Source organism: Lepisma saccharinum, chromosome 30 (genome assembly GCF_977018435.1).
Source record: "Lepisma saccharinum chromosome 30, izLepSacc3.1, whole genome shotgun sequence".
NCBI classification, from domain to species: Eukaryota; Metazoa; Arthropoda; class Insecta; order Zygentoma; family Lepismatidae; genus Lepisma; species Lepisma saccharinum.
Genome location: NC_139258.1, coordinates 5,989,395 through 6,009,071, shown reverse-complemented (window position 1 = coordinate 6,009,071; position 19,677 = coordinate 5,989,395). Strand labels below are relative to the sequence as shown.

At 39.7% G+C, this 19,677-nt stretch overlaps 1 protein-coding gene across 1 annotated transcript; it reads right to left on the bottom strand.

Moving 5' to 3' along the window:
- Positions 1-283: 283 nt before the first annotated feature.
- LOC145981716 (uncharacterized) lies at positions 284-15,259 on the bottom strand. Its single transcript, XM_083115122.1, has 2 exons — positions 13,694-15,259; positions 284-367 (listed from the first exon to the last, which is right to left on the bottom strand). Exons 1-2 carry the CDS (start codon positions 15,257-15,259, stop codon positions 284-286), a joined length of 1,650 nt encoding a protein of 549 aa, XP_082971248.1.
- Positions 15,260-19,677: the final 4,418 nt, after the last annotated feature.

The window sequence follows — 19,677 nt, the reverse complement described above, 5'->3', positions numbered from 1 at the left end:
GAAAGTCGGTTGATGAAGCATTCGGTCATTTTCACCACGAAACTGAACCGTCCTTTTCATATGTTTCACATGTACAGCATCCTGGATCCTCTCCTCTCCCCTCCCCAGCATTCAGGTCAACAGGTTTTCGTGGCCATGTCAGCGATTTTTCCACGCCGAGGTGGAACGTGCTGTCCCTCCATACGCTTTGCTCTTTGACCCGTGAAAGTCCGGTCCTAGGAGCAGCCGAGGGGGAGTTCCTGTAACGGCATCCACTTTTCCAGCCATTCAATTGAAGATTCGTCTAGGTGGAGACCACCGCCTGTTTCGAAGCTCGTCTCAACCCGGACTGGAGCGCATTCATTTGGTGGGTGACCCAAGAGTTGTCCTGGAAGAACAAGCAACACAGGTCGACAAACATGTGCTCTGAGGTCAATTTACATAGTTCCGTTTATGCTCCGAGCCCAATAGGAAGAAAACAATACAAACTTCGTTGTCTGGTGCAGACACATAGTGGTTCAGATCTCACTCTAATCTGTATCATACTCGTATTAACATACATCTTTTGATTTTCTACAGAGCCGCTGTGGGGAGAGTGAGAGAGAGAGAAAGAGACAGAGAGAAAAGGGAGAGACGGAAGGAAGAAAGAGGAGAGAGAGAGAGAGAGAGAGAGAGACTCACCCTCTCTCTCTCTCTCTCTCTCTCTCTTTCTCTTTCTCTCTCTCTCTCTCTCTCTGAATCTCTCTCTCTATCTCTGAATCTCTCTCTCTCTCTCTCTCTCTCTCTCTCTCTCTCTCTCTCTCTGAATCTCTCTCTCTCATTCTCCTCTCTCTCTTTCTTTCTTTCTCTCTCTCTCTCTCTCTCCAGAGAGAGAGAGAGAAAGATAGAGAGAGAGAGAGTGGGTGGGGGAGGAGAAAAAGAGAGAGAGAGAAAGAGAGAGATCTCTCTCTCTCTACCGCCGCTCTCTCTCTCTCTCTCTTTCTTTCTCTCTCTCTCTCCTCTCTCTTCCTCTCTCTCTCTCTCTCTCTGGAGAGAGAGAGAATGAGAGAGAGATTCTTTCCTTTCCTCTCCCTCTTTCTTATAGAGAGAGAGAAAGAGAGAGAGAGAGAGAATAGTCAGTAAGGCGTCTGACTGCCAGGCGGGAGACCCCGGTTCGATTCTCGGAGTGGGTGATTTGATGTCAGAATTTTTCCGGCCTTCATCCCACATAAAGCGGCTCTGGGGTTCACCAGGCCTTGCCTGGGGCAACCTTGGGGGGTAAAGACGAATCTAGGACAATTTCGATGAAGCCAAAATCACGGACAATTGCGATTATTTTGACGGTGAAGGTCATTTTACAAATTAATGGTAGGACACGAGGACCAACCCAGATGTACCTTTAACATAACCTAAAGGTGGTTGTAATGCAAGTACGTTTACAAGCTTCCTTGCCAGTCTCATGCCTGGGGAAAGTGTGAGAGGTATTGTACGGGGTGTTAAGTCACCCTTCAATTTGATAGAAGATTCAAAATATAATTGCAATTGTCCACCCACCCTTTCACTTCTGTGTTCATCGCAATTGTCCGGCTACCTTGGCCGGAGCGTGGTGCTGATCACATCACCTCCAAAATGGCGATGTCGAGAATGTATGGTGCCCTACCAGCTGAACGAACGTCATTTTTGCAATGTTGAATCCGCAAGCATATTTGCAGCTATTACTGAGCGAGAAGTAGTGATGGTTTTCATAAAATACGAAGGTCACTATTTATATTTTGAGCCTAACAATGAAAAAACAGGAATTTGGCATTGAAAACGGCTTTATTATTTTTCGATGTATTCTCCTTTATGGTCAATACACTTTTGCATTCGTTCGAACCATTTGTCAAAGCAGTTTTTCCAATCTTCTTGAGGCACCTCCATAATATGGTTTGTGAACGCATCAACGGCGTCTTCCGCCGACGAAAATCGTTGTCCACGCAATTTATTCTTGACATTCGGGAACAAGAAGAAGTCATTGGGTGCCAAATCAGGACTGTACGGCGGATGACCCATCAATTCGATTTTTTGACTGTTCATAAAGTCGGTTGTTAGACGAGATGTGTGACAGCTGGCATTGTCTTGATGAAGAATGATCCGACGGCGTTTGTTTGTTTTCCGTATTTGACCGAAGACCTCTGGCAAACAGATTGTTGTGTACCATTCAGAGTTGACCGTTCTACGTTCCTCTAAAGGCACAGTTGCCACATGACCAGTTTTCCCGAAAAAACAGGCGACCATTTGTTTCGATGTGCTTCGAGCGCGAACAACTTTTGTTGGATTGGGTTCATTTTGAAACACCCATACAGTCGACTGCTGTTTACGTTCCGGCTCATATGCATATATCCATGATTCGTCATCTGTTAGAATCTTATATACGTCTTTTGAAGCACCACGATTGTATTTATTGAGCATTTGTTTGCACCAATTGACGCGAGCGTCTTTTTGAGTTTTTGTCAAATTGTGTGGGATCCAACGAGAACATACCTTTCTCACAGCTAAATGATCATGTAATATTTTATATATGCTGGTGGAACTAATGCCTATGGTTGCCTCAATCTCACAGTATGTCACATGACGATCTTGCAGTATTAGGTTTTGCACAGCATCAATGTTTCCTTGAACAACAACTGATTTTGGACGACCTTCGCGAATCTCGTCGGTGAGCGAATGGCGGCCACGATTAAATTCGTTATACCAGCGTTTCGCAGTGGCAAAGGATGGGGCTTCATCGCCAAATGTGGAAGTAAGTTGATCGATGCACTCTTGTCTTGATAATCCACGTCGAAAATCGTAAAAAATCATCGCACGAAAATGTTCAGCAGTTAATTCCATTTTATTGTTGTCGCGCAATCTCCAAGGCAACATAAACAACACAAATGAAGCTATTGACAAAACAATTGAAGTACGTTATGGTCAATATTGCCAGACGATTCCGTGTAAACGTCAAATCGCGCCTAACTTCAATCAGTGTTGCCTAGGCTCAAAATATAAATAGTGACCCTCGTAGCCGAGAATCAAACCTTTCTGGACTCAATCAGTGCGGTTCGGTGGAGGCACATGTGGTTCGGATCCCACTTTAAAACTGCTGGTCCAGTCCTGATTAGCCTTCCTGTGCATAAAGTGGACTTAAAACAACAAATCTAAGCAACCATTGTGGCAGCTTGTCTGTCACTACGATACTGCGTAGTTAGAGAATCGGTTAGTGCTGCAGCGTAACCATTGCCTTTTTTTTTTTTGAGGAGCAGGAGATGGTTTATTAAGCTCTTGCCTTATTCTCACCCAACAGATCAGTAGGTGCTAGCAGTGGCGTGCCGCCGGGAGGGGGAAGTAATAACCCCTTTTGGCCCATTATTCCTTAAAAAGAGAACGTTAAAGCCAGGAAAAGATGGCAAAATGAGGACAGACTACTAAAAAAAGTTTACATAACTCCTCCCTTTCGAAAATCCTGGACACGCTACTGGGTGCTAGGTCTTACCCTGAGTTGATACCTTCCTGCAGACGACGCCTGCTCGAAAAAGGTTTTATAACAGTCCATTCCTGGACGCATGTAAGGTAGCTAACATAGACTGTGTGGCCAGTCACATTTTCAGGGAGATATTTTATACAGGGTGACTGGTAATTAGATGTATTCCCTGAAAGGGGTTAAAGTAGAGACAATTTGCAATAAATTCGACCATATGATACCCCGTCTGAAAATTAGTAGTTTTCTGGATAATCGAATTTCTTTTGTTTCTTTAAAAAATGACAATTTTCCACATAAAAATATGAATTGAGAAAAAAACTGCTCATTGTATGGAACTGATTTCAGCATTTTCTGATAGCTAACAAATAAGTGGTTCGTTGAAGAAAAAAGTTTTTTCCCAAATAACAATCACATGTAAGTACCGGGTGTGTCTAAACTTACAAGTGATGATAAAAAAATGCACTCTTAGTTCACTTGGCAACGTATTAATAACAAAAATGGTATGACACGAAGCGTACAAATTACTTAAATTACTTCCTTGTGTCATCAGCTATCCAACAAGGTACAAATGTTGCTAACATTCACATTTGTGTACAAGAAATAATACTTCATTCATCTTCATGTGAATGGAATCAATGAACAAAACAATTAAAGAACATTACACGTCTTGCTCAAAGTGGGCACCTCCGTTACGAATGCAGTCACGCAGGTTCTTACGGACATTTGGTCTCGTAACTCGTGATGTGATGGTGTCCTTGATGTGTTGACCAGCTGTTAAGATCCTCTCCCTGAGTTCTTCTTGCTAGTTTACCGGTGTCTTGTAAACTAAGTCTTTCATGTGGCTCCAAATGTAGAAGTCGCAGGGCGACAAATCGATCGGGGGATCGAGCTAGGCAGTCATCATGCTGATAAATCATGTCACGTCTTGAAGCTAGAGACATATCATCCTACAACATTGCCATCCCGTTCCTCAAAAAAAATTCATAAGTGATGCCATTTAAGATTTGGGGCAGGAAAAATGGCTCGATCTAATGATTGTTGATGACGGCCATCCATACTTCTGCCTGTGCGTGCGACAGTGGCTGGATGAAAATTACCCAAAGAAATGGATTGGCCGAGGCGGCCCGATTCCCTGGCCGGCTCGATCCCCCGATTTGTCGCTTTGCAACTTCTACATTTGGAGCCACATGAAAGACTTAGTTTACAAGACACCGGTAAACTCGCAAGAAGAACTCAGGGAGAGGATCTTAACAGCTGGTCAACACATCAAGAGCACCATCACATCACGAGTTACGAGACCAAATGTCCGTAAGAACCTGCGTGACTGCATTCGTAACGGAGGTGCCCACTTTGAGCAAGACGTGTAATATTCTTTAATTGTTTTGTTCATTGATTCCATTCACATGAAGATGAATGAAGTATTATTTCTTGTACACAAATGTGAATGTTAGCAACATTTGTACCTTGTTGGATAGCTGATGACACAAGGAAGTAATTTAAGTAATTTGTACGCTTCGTGTTATACCATTTTTGTTATTAATACGTTGCCAAGTAAACTAAGAGTGCATTTTTTTATCATCACTTGTAAGTTTAGACACACCCGGTACTTACATGTGATTGTTATTTGGGAAAAAACTTTTTTTTCAACGAACCACTTATTTGTTAGCTATCAGAAAATGCTGAAATAAGTTCCATACAATGAGCAGTTTTTTCTCAATTCATCTTTTTATGTGGAAAATTATCATTTTTTAAAGAAACAAAAGAAATTCGATTATCTAGAAAACTTCTAATTTTCGGAAGGGGTATCATATGGTCAAATTTATTGCAAATTGTCTATACTTTAACCCCTTTCAGGGAATACATCTAATTACCAGTCACCCTGTATAACGAACAAATAATACATGAAGACAATATTCTGATAATAGCAAAATAAAACATGATTTGACTTCGAGTCTCTTATTCATAATCATTCAGTTTTCTGTCATGAAAGCCAGGAAACAGTTTTAGGCCAGCGATCTCTTGTTAAATCTAAGTGTGTCGTTTTATCGAAATTTAATGAATAATTTTTAATTAGATGTATCTATATTTTAAATTTTACAAGTGTTATTAATACAGGGCATGGAGTTAGTGAAAGTGAAGTACCAATATAACAAAACTGTTATTATCAGGGTGGATAACAATCATGATTTTTATTATTTTATTTATTCAAATTTGATTTTTTTATTTAAACCATTTTTTTTATATTTCTTTTAAACCACGCTTCAAATTGCTTGTATAGTTTTTGGCACCATATATATAGATATGTATTTTTAATAGAAAGGTTTTATCTAGTAAACGGCAGTGTAAAATAGTTGAACAGTTTGATTAAAGAAAGTAAAAAAATATGTAAATATACATTTTCTGTTTTTGATACTATATAGATGAACCTACTATGGGAATGTTTGTTGAGTGTGTTAATGAAACTATAATAATTTTATTCTAGGGAAAATAAAACATCCTGGATGTATTCTATAATTGTAACTTAAAGTATTTTCCATAGTCTTTGTAGCTGAATTTTGGCCATTTTTTAATTACAGTTTGCAAAATATCAGCTGCCATGTTTATTTAGTTTATTGATAATGACACTTTTAACGGTCCAACATGATTAGTATTTTGTATCTTTCTCTACTCAAAACGTTTGTTACTTTTGCCTATAAAAATTATTGAATTTTGAATCAAGAGAATTTAAGCGTGCTTACAGTTTATATATTACATTTCCTTTATGAGCTTCACCCCATCAGTAAACATATTTTCTTTCCTTTATTTTCCTGTTTTAGAGCCTAATAAACGCCATTAAATAAATACAAGATTAATGTACTTTCACGAAAAGGGATTCTGATATATATACAAAACCCTTACGGACATTATTCTATAAATAATTGTCTTAAAGTGATATAAATCAGCTTGCAACTTTACAAGTGTTTAAAAACATTTTAAAAATTGTATATTATATGGGTGAAGCAGTTTTGTTGCGCACTTAACATTATGCACATAGTTGTTAATGCAAATATTTTTATTGGATTCACGATAAAATGTCGTATTTCGGACAACGGAGTAGAGTGGGGCCTGGCAACTGTGGCTTAGTTGAACTTTCTCGAACAGCTTACATGCTAGATTTAAGAGTAACGGAAATAAGTATTTTAATAAATTAGTCAACTGTTTACTTCATTCCTAGAAACACGGTCCTTCCTTGCATGATTAACAGATTCCTTATTAATTATTATTTGTAGGAATTAAAGCAGTTTTGGCATTATAAAAACACAAACTTTGCCAACTCTGCTGAGTTGAGATCTAGTGTTGGGCGATATATCGTCCAGACGATATATCGCGATATTGAAAAAATATCGTCCAGGCGATATTAACTAGACGATATATCGTCACGATATTTTGGCGATATATATCGTATCGGCCAGATATATTGTGTTGGCGATATATCGTCACGATATTGAGCGATATATATATATATATATATCGTGTTGACGATATATCGTCACGATAGTTTGGCGATATATATCGTGTCGGTGATAGGCTATATCGTCACGATATATATTGTGTCAGCGATATATCGTCACGATGTTTGGCAAAGGAAGGCACAGCGAAAAAAGAATACGTAAAGTCAAGCCCATAGCCAGGATTTTATTTCGGGGGGGCTCATCCCTTTTCAACACAGGCGTCGCAGAAATATTTGTATAGGAGGGCAGGCCGCTGATAAAACTTGATTACTAGAAGTAATAATGATAATAATTATTACCACGGTTATAATTGTCTTTTTACAATGACTATTATAAGTTATTAAAAATTAACCAATTTTAAATCCGAAATTATTGTTATGATTATTATATAAGTGGAGAGAGTGAATATCCAACACAAGTGTTGTCCATTATTTATCTTACATTTTGTACAGTTGGTGTACTGAAATTCATAATTTTTGTATTTTGATATTAACTTTAACATATTCCGTTTAAAAAAGGCTTTAAAAGTTAGAGCCAAATTTTACTCATAAAGTTTATATTGTGTGAGCTGTGGATCAATTTACTGTTTGGGTTACTGGTTGAATATAAAAATAGAACCTGGTTTCTCTATTATAAACTAAACATTTTTTGATTTACTGTTTAATCCTGCCAAGGAAGTATAATTAATTACCACTATACACTATTTAAATAAGATATTTGTAGTATTTCGGGGGGAGGGCTTCGGCCCCTTTAGCCCTCGCCCTGGCTACGTGCCTGCAGTGTGCGACCGCAGTTTAATTCGCTCAAAAACTGTAGAAGTCCACCGCTGACCCAGTCTGGTGTCGAGAGGGCAGATAAACCTGAGACCTTAAGAAGTGACGTTCATACGTTGAGTTAGCAACAGGAATTCACAGTCGACATTGTTGACCCGGTCCTTAGTTGACCTGCGTGGTCCGTTCCCTCTGTAACGAAAGCTTCTTCGTCCCAACAGCCATGATGTAATAATGGTGGCACTGGAGGATGTTATCCGCTTTGTGGAATATGCTAATTGTAATTTTATATGCGTGTCGCGTGCGGTCTGTTTTGTTCCCGTTGTGAGTTGTGTAGCTTTAAACTGTATGAAGTGGCAGTTCTAACATGCAGGGAATAATTGCCCATTGTTGGCATATGTGGAGCCACTCGAGCGGGCTTCACATTGAAGAAATGCCAGCGGTGGCTTGCGATTAAAGTCTTGGCTAAAATTAAGATTGGCTCACTCAAAGGTTAGGTCGAACCAGTTAAGTTAAAGCAGTGTGTATTGTACCACTTATGGTTGATCAGTTGCAATTTTTTCAGAAACTAGTTCTTCTCAGCATTCTTTGAAGTCTTGAAATGAAAATTGTGGGTGCGTCAGCATGAATTAAGGAGGAACATGAATTATGAGTATTTAGGAAAATATTTGGACTTGGAGACAAGTGAGTGGTGAAGGCTACACAATTTAGAACTGCATAATTTGTTTTCATGTCCGGATATTATTAGAATAATTAAATCAAGAAGATTTAGATGGGCAGGCCATGTGGCTCGAATGTGAGACGAAAGAGGAGTTTACAGGATTATTGTTGGGAAACCTGATGGTAAGAGACCTGTAGGAAGGCCAAGACGAAGATGGAGGGATAACGTCGAGATGGACCAGTAAAGATGGAAAAGATTGGATGATCTTGCCCTGGATAGGGACAAATGGAAGGTATAAACCTTCGGGTTTAAGAAGGTTAGAGAGTTTGTTAGTTTTCCAAGAAAAGAGTCGGGATGTAAGGGTCGACCTCACTTTCCCGAAGGACACCCGGGTAACTGCAATTTTGCAGGGCAACGAGGCTCTGGCGACTGGACCTACGACCACTATTAGCCTCTGTACTGGTGTTTGTTTTGTCCTTACATATGCTGAGTGCCCTTATACCTGGTTAAGGAGATTTCAGTCCTCAGAGGCAAGTGTTGATTTTAGCTATGATAAAAGGCTTGACCCCGAATAATATGATTGATTTGCTTTATTTTACTTCGCTTTTTGTGCCACTTTTGGCTAATTTGCGAAGAAGGGGATGAGTGATGATGTGATGAAATTGATGAATGGACACTCGCATCCATGCCCAGGCCAGGATTCGAACCCGGGAACCCTGGCGTCGTAGCTCGATGTGCTAACCAATACGCCAACGGGGCCGGCCTAAATAATATGATGGGTGCAAATAACGTCGGTGCTGACGCACCCAAAATTGTATTTCAATCAATCTATCAACCAATAAAGAGTAGAGTCGGCCCTCGTGGCGGAGTGGTTAGCACATCGCGCTACGACGCCAGAGGTCCCGGGTTCGAATCCCGGCCTGGGCATGGATGTGAGTGTCAATTCATCAATTTCATCACATCATCACTCATCCCCATCTTCGCAAATTAGCCAAAAGTGGCACAAAAAGCGAAGTAAAATAAAGCAAATCAATCATTCAATCAATCAATCAATCAATCACATCCTTTTGTTAGAAGAATTTGGCGCTTATGTAGTCCCAACAGTAACCACTGAAGCGACCTGGAAGAGCTTTTTGATCAGGGGGTGGTCAACTGCTGAAGAGTCATTTTAATACCATTATAGGAAAAAAGTGGAGAGAATGGCCTATTAAAGATAATTAAGTCCAAAAGAGGAGTTGGGGACTCTGGCCCCCCCCCCCCCCACAACATTGTTTCCAGTCTTCTCCTAATCGACTCATGAAGGTTGTCCTGTTACGGTCCAAAAGGTAAAGTAAGATATCTGTAATGGAAGAGTGCTTATAACTCCTGACGCACTGTAATTGTTGTCAAGGATTGTTTTTGCCCCACAACAGCGGTCATGGAATACCACTTCATCCATTGTGACACACAGGAATCCTTTTTACTTCACGGCAATTGCTGGAAGCAAATAAAAACTAATCTTCATTTGTTCCGCGAAGAAATGCGGTGGCGCTCTGTCATTACCAGAGTCTAAACGCGCCAAAAACAGTAATTTCAGACTAGCCGGTCCGACTTCAAGTGATCATCATGAGGTCATTGTAGATGGCTTTGCGACACTAAATGCACATTCAGGTGTCACGTAACTACTGGTTTCGGAGTGAAATGTCTCTGTACTGACAACTTCTTGGTTTTCATTGTTCTTCATTGTCCAGCAACAACGAGCAGCATAGAGGGCCAGGGTAGCTGTGTTTAAGTTATCTGAGATTATGTACTGCATGCGTTGTTCAGTTGCATAAGTATGTCCTTTCTTTAATCCACAAGGGTGGATACTTTTCTGTAAGAAATCTTGGACACGAATGATTTTTCAATTGTTTGCATTTTATTTGAGGGGGATAAATGCATCCCTGGCAAGGATAAAAATGATTTTATTTTGCCGGCGATAACATTTTTTTTGTGCGGGGGAAATCCCCCGCATTCCCCCTCCCCGTTAATTCGCACACTGGTTCTTTTGTTTGAAATCGTGGAAGTCGAAAGTCAAGAAGATGTTGGTTTTAGCTCTTTTAATGTGGAAATGTAAGTATATTAACTTTTTTAAAATGCTGTGATTTCTATAGTAAAAAACGAGTGTTTAAAACGCAGTTGAAACAATGTGTTCTTTGTTTTATCTACCGATCGTATTTGGCGCTGCAGTCGAAGTGTAAAGCCCGCATCACACGGAACTGGATAACCAGTAGGTATGCCCTAGTTGGCGCTGTACTGGCTACCCATTTGCTAGTTTTCGCCTCACACGATACTTATCAGCGTACTTGTCGATAGACTTTTGTTCCCATACGAGGGAAGTTGTAATGGCGGCCGCGTGAGATGTAAACAATGTATCACCTCACATTTTTAAAAGCCGATAACTATTCAACCGAGAGGAATAACGTTTCGTATGAAATGTTATTAGGTACAAAACAATGGCGCCGCTTAAATACATGCTTTACAACGTTTACTGTACACGTATGGAACAATATTTTAGTTGCTTCAAGTGTAAACACCGTGCAATCAGCATAGATGGTGTAACTCAACGCACATTTCATGCTGTATACGTTATACATTACTGGAGTAACACTCGGAAACCACAGACAAAATCGCTTCTTTGCACACTCGCAGATTATCTTCACATGGCCAAATTTTGCTCTGATTGGCTGTTTCACAGAATCCAGTCGAGGAAAGCAAGTAGCAATTAGAACATGTCCTATTCCTCCAAACCAGTCAAGCAGTCAGCCAGGCGGCCATGATTGCTACCTACAAAGTTAGTTCAGCGCCAACTAGGACATTCCTACTAGAAATCCAGTTCCGTGTGATAGGGGTTTTATTTAAAGATATTCGCTTCCAGTCCACGACTTCAAGACTGAACTGCCAGACCATTCAAGTACACCCAACGGCGAAAGAAACAGTAGGCGAATTGTCCACCACCATTTTAATTCGATCTGTATTACACGTTGTGATGGCACTGAATTGAAATAATGTCGTCAATAATCAGATAACAATGCCTGCTTCGAACCAACATAGTTTCATTCCTTAAAACAACACAAGATGTAGAATAAAAAAGTAATTAAAAGAGCGATGGACAATTTGCCTACTATTATCTTTGCCGTTGACTGTACGCTCGGACACTGCCAAAAATTGGCATTGGAACTCCTATTCCTCATGGGAGTTCGAACTTGCAAACATTGTCTGCCTAGACTCTCATTACCTGAACGGCAACAAGCATCCGGCAGGCATTGCTCGTCGCGTGACTTGCTTGTTGAAGACAGACTTGCTCCTTATCGGAACATCTTGGACGGAGGGCAATTCCGTGCCTTACCCTGCGAGCGCTCTGTCACATCCAACCGTGTTCTGTTCTTTCACGGATGAGTTTGCTCCCTGACACCTGTTCCCTTGGACACTTGCTGAATGGTGGACAGTATTTTCTAGAGAAGAGCTTAGTGGTTGAACGTTCACGACCTGGCAACACACGACGTGACGTGAGGCCTGTATGCTCCCTGAGCGACGTTGTGCATTTGAATCAAAGGTATTGGAAATAAGCACAAGTTGTTACTTGCCTTTGAGTCTGTTCGGGAATTCACCCTGCGTTCCTCATATCGTTAGCAAAATACTCTTGTAATCACAGGTTGTGGTGAATGAAACTTACTGTTTTACCTTAATAAAATGTTCATTCTTCATTCGCATTTAACAGCCAGCAATTTATAAACTTAAAACCACACATTGAAATGAAATTATCCTCGACATTTTTTTAAATAAAGTATTTATTGGTTGTGGACAAAATCCATGCACCAGTTAACAATTTATAAATGTGTAATATATACATGACTTACTTGACTTAATTCCTTTCGTTCCTATTGGAACATAGGGCATCCACGAAGTGTCTCCATCTCACTCTATTGCATGCGATCTTCTTCATTTCTTTCCAACTTTTCCCCTGTTGTTTTCCTTCTTCTTCAACAGTACGTCTCCATGAGCTTTTGGGTCTTCCCCTTTTTCTAGCACCTTGAGGGTTCCAGTAAAGTGCTTGCTTTTCAATTGTGTTGTCTGCTTTCCTTAGTGTGTGTCCTATCCAGTTCCACTTTCTTCTTTTAATTTGGTTTTTAATCTGGTCTTCTGATGCTCGTATCCAAAGTTCTTGATTTGTGATTACTTCTGGCCAATGTACATTTAATATTCTCCTGAGACATCTGTTAATGAAAACTTGTAATCTATTTGTGATTTCAGTTGTGACTTTCCAGGATTCTGCTCCATACAGCAATACTGATTTAACATTGCTTCTAAAAATCTTTAACTTTGTTTCTGTAGTTATAATCCTACTTTTCCATATTGGGTAGAGTTGTAGAAAGGCCCCATTTGCTTTCTTGATGCGTTGTTTTACATCATGTTCTGCTCCTCCATTTGTTGCAACTACACTTCCTAAGTAAGTAAAATTGTCTACATCTTCTAATATTTCATTTTCTAATTGAATGTAATCTTGGATTCTTGCATTTATTCGCATTGTTTTAGTCTTTGATTTATTTAATGTCAGTCCGAATTTTTTAGCTTCTACAACCAGATCTTCCAATTTAGTTTTTGCATCTCTATAAGATTCTGACAACAGACACACATCATCAGCAAAATCTAAATCTTCTAATCTATCCATAAGGCCCCATTGCATTCCTCTTCTTTTTCCCTTTACGGTTTCCCTCATTACTGTATCTATTACGAGAAGAAAAATAAGAGGCGACAGAATACATCCCTGCCTCACTCCAGATTCTGTTTCGAAGGGTTCTGTAACATCTCCTTCATGAATAACTTGACTCTTGTATTGTCGATATGACTCCTGAATTATCCTTATTATCTTAAGTGGTATTCCAAACTTCTGTAATATTTGCCACATTTTTTCCCTTGTTATAGAATCAAAGGCTTTCTCAAAATCTACAAAGATGGTATACAATCTAGTATTCCATTCTATGCATTGCTCAATGATAATCCTTAATGTACAGATTTGATCTGTGCAGGATCTACTAGAACGAAATCCTGCTTGCTCTCTCCTAATCTTGGCTTCTACTTTATCTTGAATGCGATTTAATATAACCCTAGTTAGTATTTTACTTGGGACCGATAACAGCGTGATTCCTCTCCAGTTATTACAATTTGTCATATCGCCTTTTTTTGGAATTTTTATTATAAGACCTCTTTTCCAATCTTCTGGCATTTTCTCTTTTTCCCAAACTGCCGCCAACACTTCATATAATATTTCTGCCATCAAGTTCACATTTACCTTCAAAATCTCTGGTGGAATTTGGTCTATTCCAGCTGCTTTCCCATTCTTTTGTTGCTTAAGTGCTAGTTTGATTTCCTGAATTGAAGGAGGAAGGTCTGAGATTCTCATCTCTGTACGCTCTTCATTTTCTTCAGCCTCACTCTCTATTTCTCTCGTTCTGTCATTTTCTCTGATGTTCCTATTTAATACCTCTTCAAAGTGTTCTTTCCATCTCTTCATTTGTTCTTGTTTATCCGTTAACAGCCTGCCATTCTTATCCTTGACTGGTATATTTTTCTTAAATTGTCGCTTTGATAGTAAGCGTGTTGTTTGATAAAGTTGTTTTAAATCACCCTTACTTGCTGCTTCCTCTGCTACTCTTGCTTGCTGTTCTATCCAATTGCGTTTATCATTTCGAGCACTCTTCTTCACTTTTCTATCAAGCTCTTTATATTGTCTTTGTAGCGAACTCTTTTGGGTTCTTGTTTTTGCAGTGTTTAATTCTTCCTTCTTCATTTTTCTAGCTTTAATTTTATCCCATGTGTTCGTTGACATCCAGTCTTTCTGATTACTTTCCCTATATCCTAAAATGTTTTCACTTATTTCTATCAAATTATTCTTGGTCTTCTTCCACTTTCTCTCTATTGTATCCTCTTCTCTTTCTTCTATATCTTCATCTTGCTCCATTTGTAAACCTTCAAACCTGTTCCTAAGTTCCAATACAAATCTATTTCTTGTATCTTTATCATTTAACTTTTTCAAATCAAATTTCTTTCCCATTTTTGAAAACTTTTTACATGCTGCCATTATCCGAAGTTTAAAGACTGCAATTACCAAGTGGTGATCACTACCAATATCGGCTCCTCTTTTATTTCTTACATCTAGAAGGGATCTTCTCCATTTACGGGTAATGCAAACATGGTCAATTTGATTTTCTGTCACATGATCAGGTGATACCCATGTCACTTTATGGATATCTTTGTGGGGAAAAACAGTTCCACCTATGATCAGGTCATTTTCTGCACAAAGATCAACAAATAACTGGCCATTTTCATTCATTTCCCCCAGTCCATGTCTACCCATAATATGCTCTATTCCTTCATTATCTGATCCAATTTTTGCATTTATATCTCCCATTAAGATACATATGTCTTTCTTATTATGTACTAGTTCTTGGTGCAATTTTGAATAAAATTCCAATTTTTCTGTTATGTCTGAAACTTCTGTTGGGGCATAGCATTGTACTATTTTAATGTTTCTCACCTTTGCTTTGAACTTCGCAGTTATAATTCTTTCAGAAACAGGGTTCCATTCCAATAAACTTTTCTTTGCTATCTTACTCAAGAGAATACCTACACCATCCCGATGTTGTTCCTCCTCTTCTCTTCCTGAATATAGGAATGTAAATCCATCTTTAGTTCTCATCTCTCCAAATCCTTTCCATCTTGTCTCACTGATCCCCAATATGTCCAACCTGTAGGCCTGCATTTGGGCTACTGCTTGCTGAAGTCTACCACTCTCTCTTAAAGTTCTCACATTCCAACACCCAATTCTCGTTTTCCCTTTCATGCCAAAAGTCGTCATCTTAGAGTCAGTCCGGCTATTCTTCGTGGATGTTTCTTTAATAGTGGAGTTTAAGGTGTGCGGGTTATTAACCCACAGCACCCGATCTTGGTGGTAGGGCTGCTACCTAGACCTCCAAGCAGGACGATTTTCTGTAGGGGTTTTCTCCCTTAACCTTTGAAGATCCCTCTTCACCACAAGGCAGTGGTTTTCTCTTCATTACTCCCAAGAGAATGGGTTGCCTCTTCCGCCGTTTGCGCCGTACCGAAGGATTCCTTCTCTGCCGCATCTGCCGTTGAGGACTTCGCCGTAACCCTGGCAAGGGGCCCTTACATGGTACTATCAGCCGGAGCCAGCTGAACCATGGTTTTTTAAAGAGGTGTTACTCCTCTTGGTTCATCCGCCTCCTCCGCCGTTGAGATGATCGTCCATCTTCTTCCGCCTTTGGAGCCGTTGACCGATAGGTTGCTTCTTAGTCTGGCTCCTCTTCACTAGCCTGCCCGGCATGGGAGACCCTGCCAGTAGCTATGCTACCGCCGGTATAGCCTAGTGAATCATCAGAGCACGCAAGCCCCACCACCAACTACAAGGTCCTGCAACCACTAGGTGGGGAATATATACATGCATATATATAATATTTGCATACAATAATTCCTTTCATAATAATTGATTAAATCATTTCATAATACATTTACAGCATTATTTTCGACTTAAAATATTTTGTAAGAATATAGATCACCGAGGATGTTATATACCTGTAGTGGGATTTTATAGAATTGAATATTTGGTAATCTAAAATTGTATTGAGTCGTGGTTAAGATTTGTTCTTTGTTTCTTAAGAATAATGTTCTTGAATGCCTGAAGTTTTGCCCCGCACCTCCACCACGTATCATTCTACAGAATGATGGAGATCAAAACCTACCACTCCCACAATAAATCAATGGGTGATGTAACTTATTCATCATTCATCCTCAATGATGAGAGCACTTGTCATTGACATGACAAGTCAAATGCTTGTCAGTGCGAAAGGCACAACTAAAACTAATTAGCTTAACAACTAGAAAATACAATGGTCACTCATTGGGTTTTATGAACCTTCGAACCTGAATCATGACTGGGGTAGGATAATTACCTGTCTATCTGAAGAGTGATGATTAATTCAAAGTAACGTCCAATAAAATAAAACTAAGACCTCTCTAGGCTTCGTTGCTCGTTTACCAGGCCTCGCCTCACTTTCCTTCAACTCCAAATCAAAAGTCAGTCCCTTCTCAGTCTGTCTCACCTCCATATCACCCAGGCCATGGAGACCTTCCTCCATGCCGAATCGTGATTATTATGCCCTCTAGTGCAAACAGCTGACTCCATAAACCTGATGGAACTTCCTATATCCTGAATACATCAGAAAGTTTGCATAGCACAACACTGTGCATTATTTACATGCCTCAGAGGTTGAGACAACTGGAGTAAACAAGTGAATGCCCTGGTCAACATGAAGCATCCAGAGAGAGTTTAATAAAATATAATCTTATAGGTTAATATTAAATAAAGTAATGTGGCTATGCATTAAAGCAAGTCTAAATCTCTTGTTAAAGAACAGCTTCAGTTTTCATCTCAACCAGCCTTGTGGTAGGGGTTTTTCATTGAATAAAAATATATATTTTCTTAATTCCCAACTATACCTAAGTAGGGGACGATTAAATACATTTTATGTAAAAAGGTCATGAAATAGTCTAGAATTTTGGATTTGTTATTTTGGTAAACATCCTGGGACTTTACCAACAGTTTAAAGTGGGATCCGCACCACTGTACACCGGGCTACGGAGTGTTTATGGACTGTCGTATTAATTAGCCAATCAACCAGGATGGAAATTAACGTCCACTGCGGTAAAACACAGCAAATGCTCCACCTGGTGCCACTTTTGCTAATTACGCCAAAGCACGAAGGCCCGCTGGAGTCAGGATTCTACCAGCTTTTGGGCCGAGCTTCAGAAGTATCACGCAGGTGTGGAGAGTTTTCCTCCCGATTTGGTGCGAGGATCGGCTGGTGGGCAATCGGAGGCCTCGGGCAGAGCATGTCCATAGCGACTCTGGAGACGGGGTCAAGGGGACAGAGATTCCAGCCAAGGGTCAAGGTTCCCTCCGGCCAGCGATCGTAACCTCCTTTCGCGGAAGTTCCCATGAAGAATTTCCCTTTTCTACAAAAAAATCCCTTCTGTGAAGAAATTCCTTTTCCCGTAAAAGGACGTTTGTTATCCCGCTTCACCGCTATTGGCTAATCGCGACGATGAATGATGATATGACGAAATTGATGAAGGGACATTCCAAACAAATACCCATTCCTAGGACGGGATTCGAACCCGGGACACCTGTCGTTGTAGTGCGCTGTGCTAACCCCTCCCCCAGTGAGGTCTGCCGTTGCTTTGTAATTTACCGGCCCCCGTGGTTAGCACAGAGCACTACGACGCCAGGGGTTCCGGGTTCGAATCCCGGCCTAGCCGTAGGTGTTCTTTACGAATGTTCCTTCATCAATTCATATCATTACTCATCCACATCTTCGCGATTAGCTAGAAGTGGCACAAATGGGAAGTAAAATAAACCAAATCGATCACTCAATCCTAGCTTTTAACTTATCTTGAATGAGTTGTGTAAAAGTTAATAACAAAATAACTATGCATTTCACTACAGTAACTGTATGTAATGTAAAAAAAAGAGTAATGAAACAGTTGTGTGGTGTATCAAGTATAAGAGTTAACCCAAAGATATAATAATAAATATAATAATAATACCAAATTTAGTCATCTACTCCTTTTGTCGGGAACATGAGAGACTTAGTAACTCATCAAGGCTTGCTGGGTAACAAGTATAACAACACCAATATCTGAAATTATACACTGTTGTAGGTTCACACCTGCTTACGCATTTTTCTATTATATAAGGTTACAAACTGCATACACACACATAATCCCTTTCTTCAGGCTAACCTCTTAAAGCCGGAAAAGATGAAAATATCGATTCTCTTAACATTTCATAACACTTACAAATAAAGCACTAGAACATTGAATACTAACGTTTGGTAATTCACTCACATATCGCGAAAGTCTAATTACATAATTGATTGCTTACTTTCAACTTATCGGCAAGAATAAAACTCGAAAACCCAAAACTATTCTTGAATTCTCCCCGTTTTCAAGTTCTTATTGATTCCTCAGCTTCACCTGTTTTCCAAACTAAGTCTGTCCTCCGGTGAAAACATTCAGGTGGGTTCACTTCCTCTGCTGAGATGGGAAAGTGACGTCAACACGAACAGATTATGACGTATTTCTAAACATATATACAAGTTCCAACCACAACTGTACCAATCTAACTAAATTTGCCTGTGACATCTTGCACATTAGTAGAATTAAGTAACATTTAAAAATCTTAACATTTTATAAATATAGTATAAAACCTTAAACACTCAGGTTCGTTACAAGTTATTTTTTTTACTTTACAGTAGTTATCATATTGTAATAATTTTATGCCCAACAATAATAATAATTATTAGTGTTATTATATATACTGTGCAAGTTCGGTGGGCTGACCCCCTAAATATTTTTGCGACGCCTATGTTCAAAGCCGAATACATTCATGAATATGTCAGTTTTCTAATGGCAGATACTGTTCATACAATAAGAAACTTTACCAAAACTACTAAATTCTGTATCTACGATTTAACGTTTAAAAACAAATGAACGCGACGTGTGCATTGGAAATTTGTTTTTGCCGTTGACCATTTTTCCCACACCAAGGGATAATTCGACAGACCATCTCGGCGTTGGACTCTCAGATCAGCTGCTCCTTCCGAAGGAAAGGTCTTTGGCTCCAGGCAAGGTTCTGGCCCATTGCATTTGCATATCTATGGGTTTGTTTACAAGGCGGCCACTGAAGTGTATAAACGGTTTAGTGCCGGGCAGTTATGGCGTATTCGAAACCCACTAAAAGTTAATTCTGGTTCCACTACGAAGAGGCGACTTCCTTTATTGTTCAACAAAGCTTCTTCTTATGCATCAAGTGAACTAAACCGCCATTGCATCATTTTCTACTGGTGCTATATTTTTGTTGAAACTCCCAAGATATGTCTGTGCCTTCGGGATTATATGAACTACAGACTTCCTCGTAATTTATTCATTCGACACTAGCGCCACTGCTTCCAGTGGTCGGCGAGTATCGAACATCCTAATAAACTTGCCTAGCAATCTCGGGTTCTGACGTTCTTTATTTTTTAAACATATTTATTTATCAGAATGCAACAGGTGTAAACCTATTTATAGGTGATCAGTGGCGGCGATTGGGTTCCAAAACTAGGAAGGCAAAATTGACACGTTTCTTCAGTCAAAAGAACATGATTATTTAACTAAAACACAATAAATGATCACATGAAGACTCGTAGCATTCGCGTG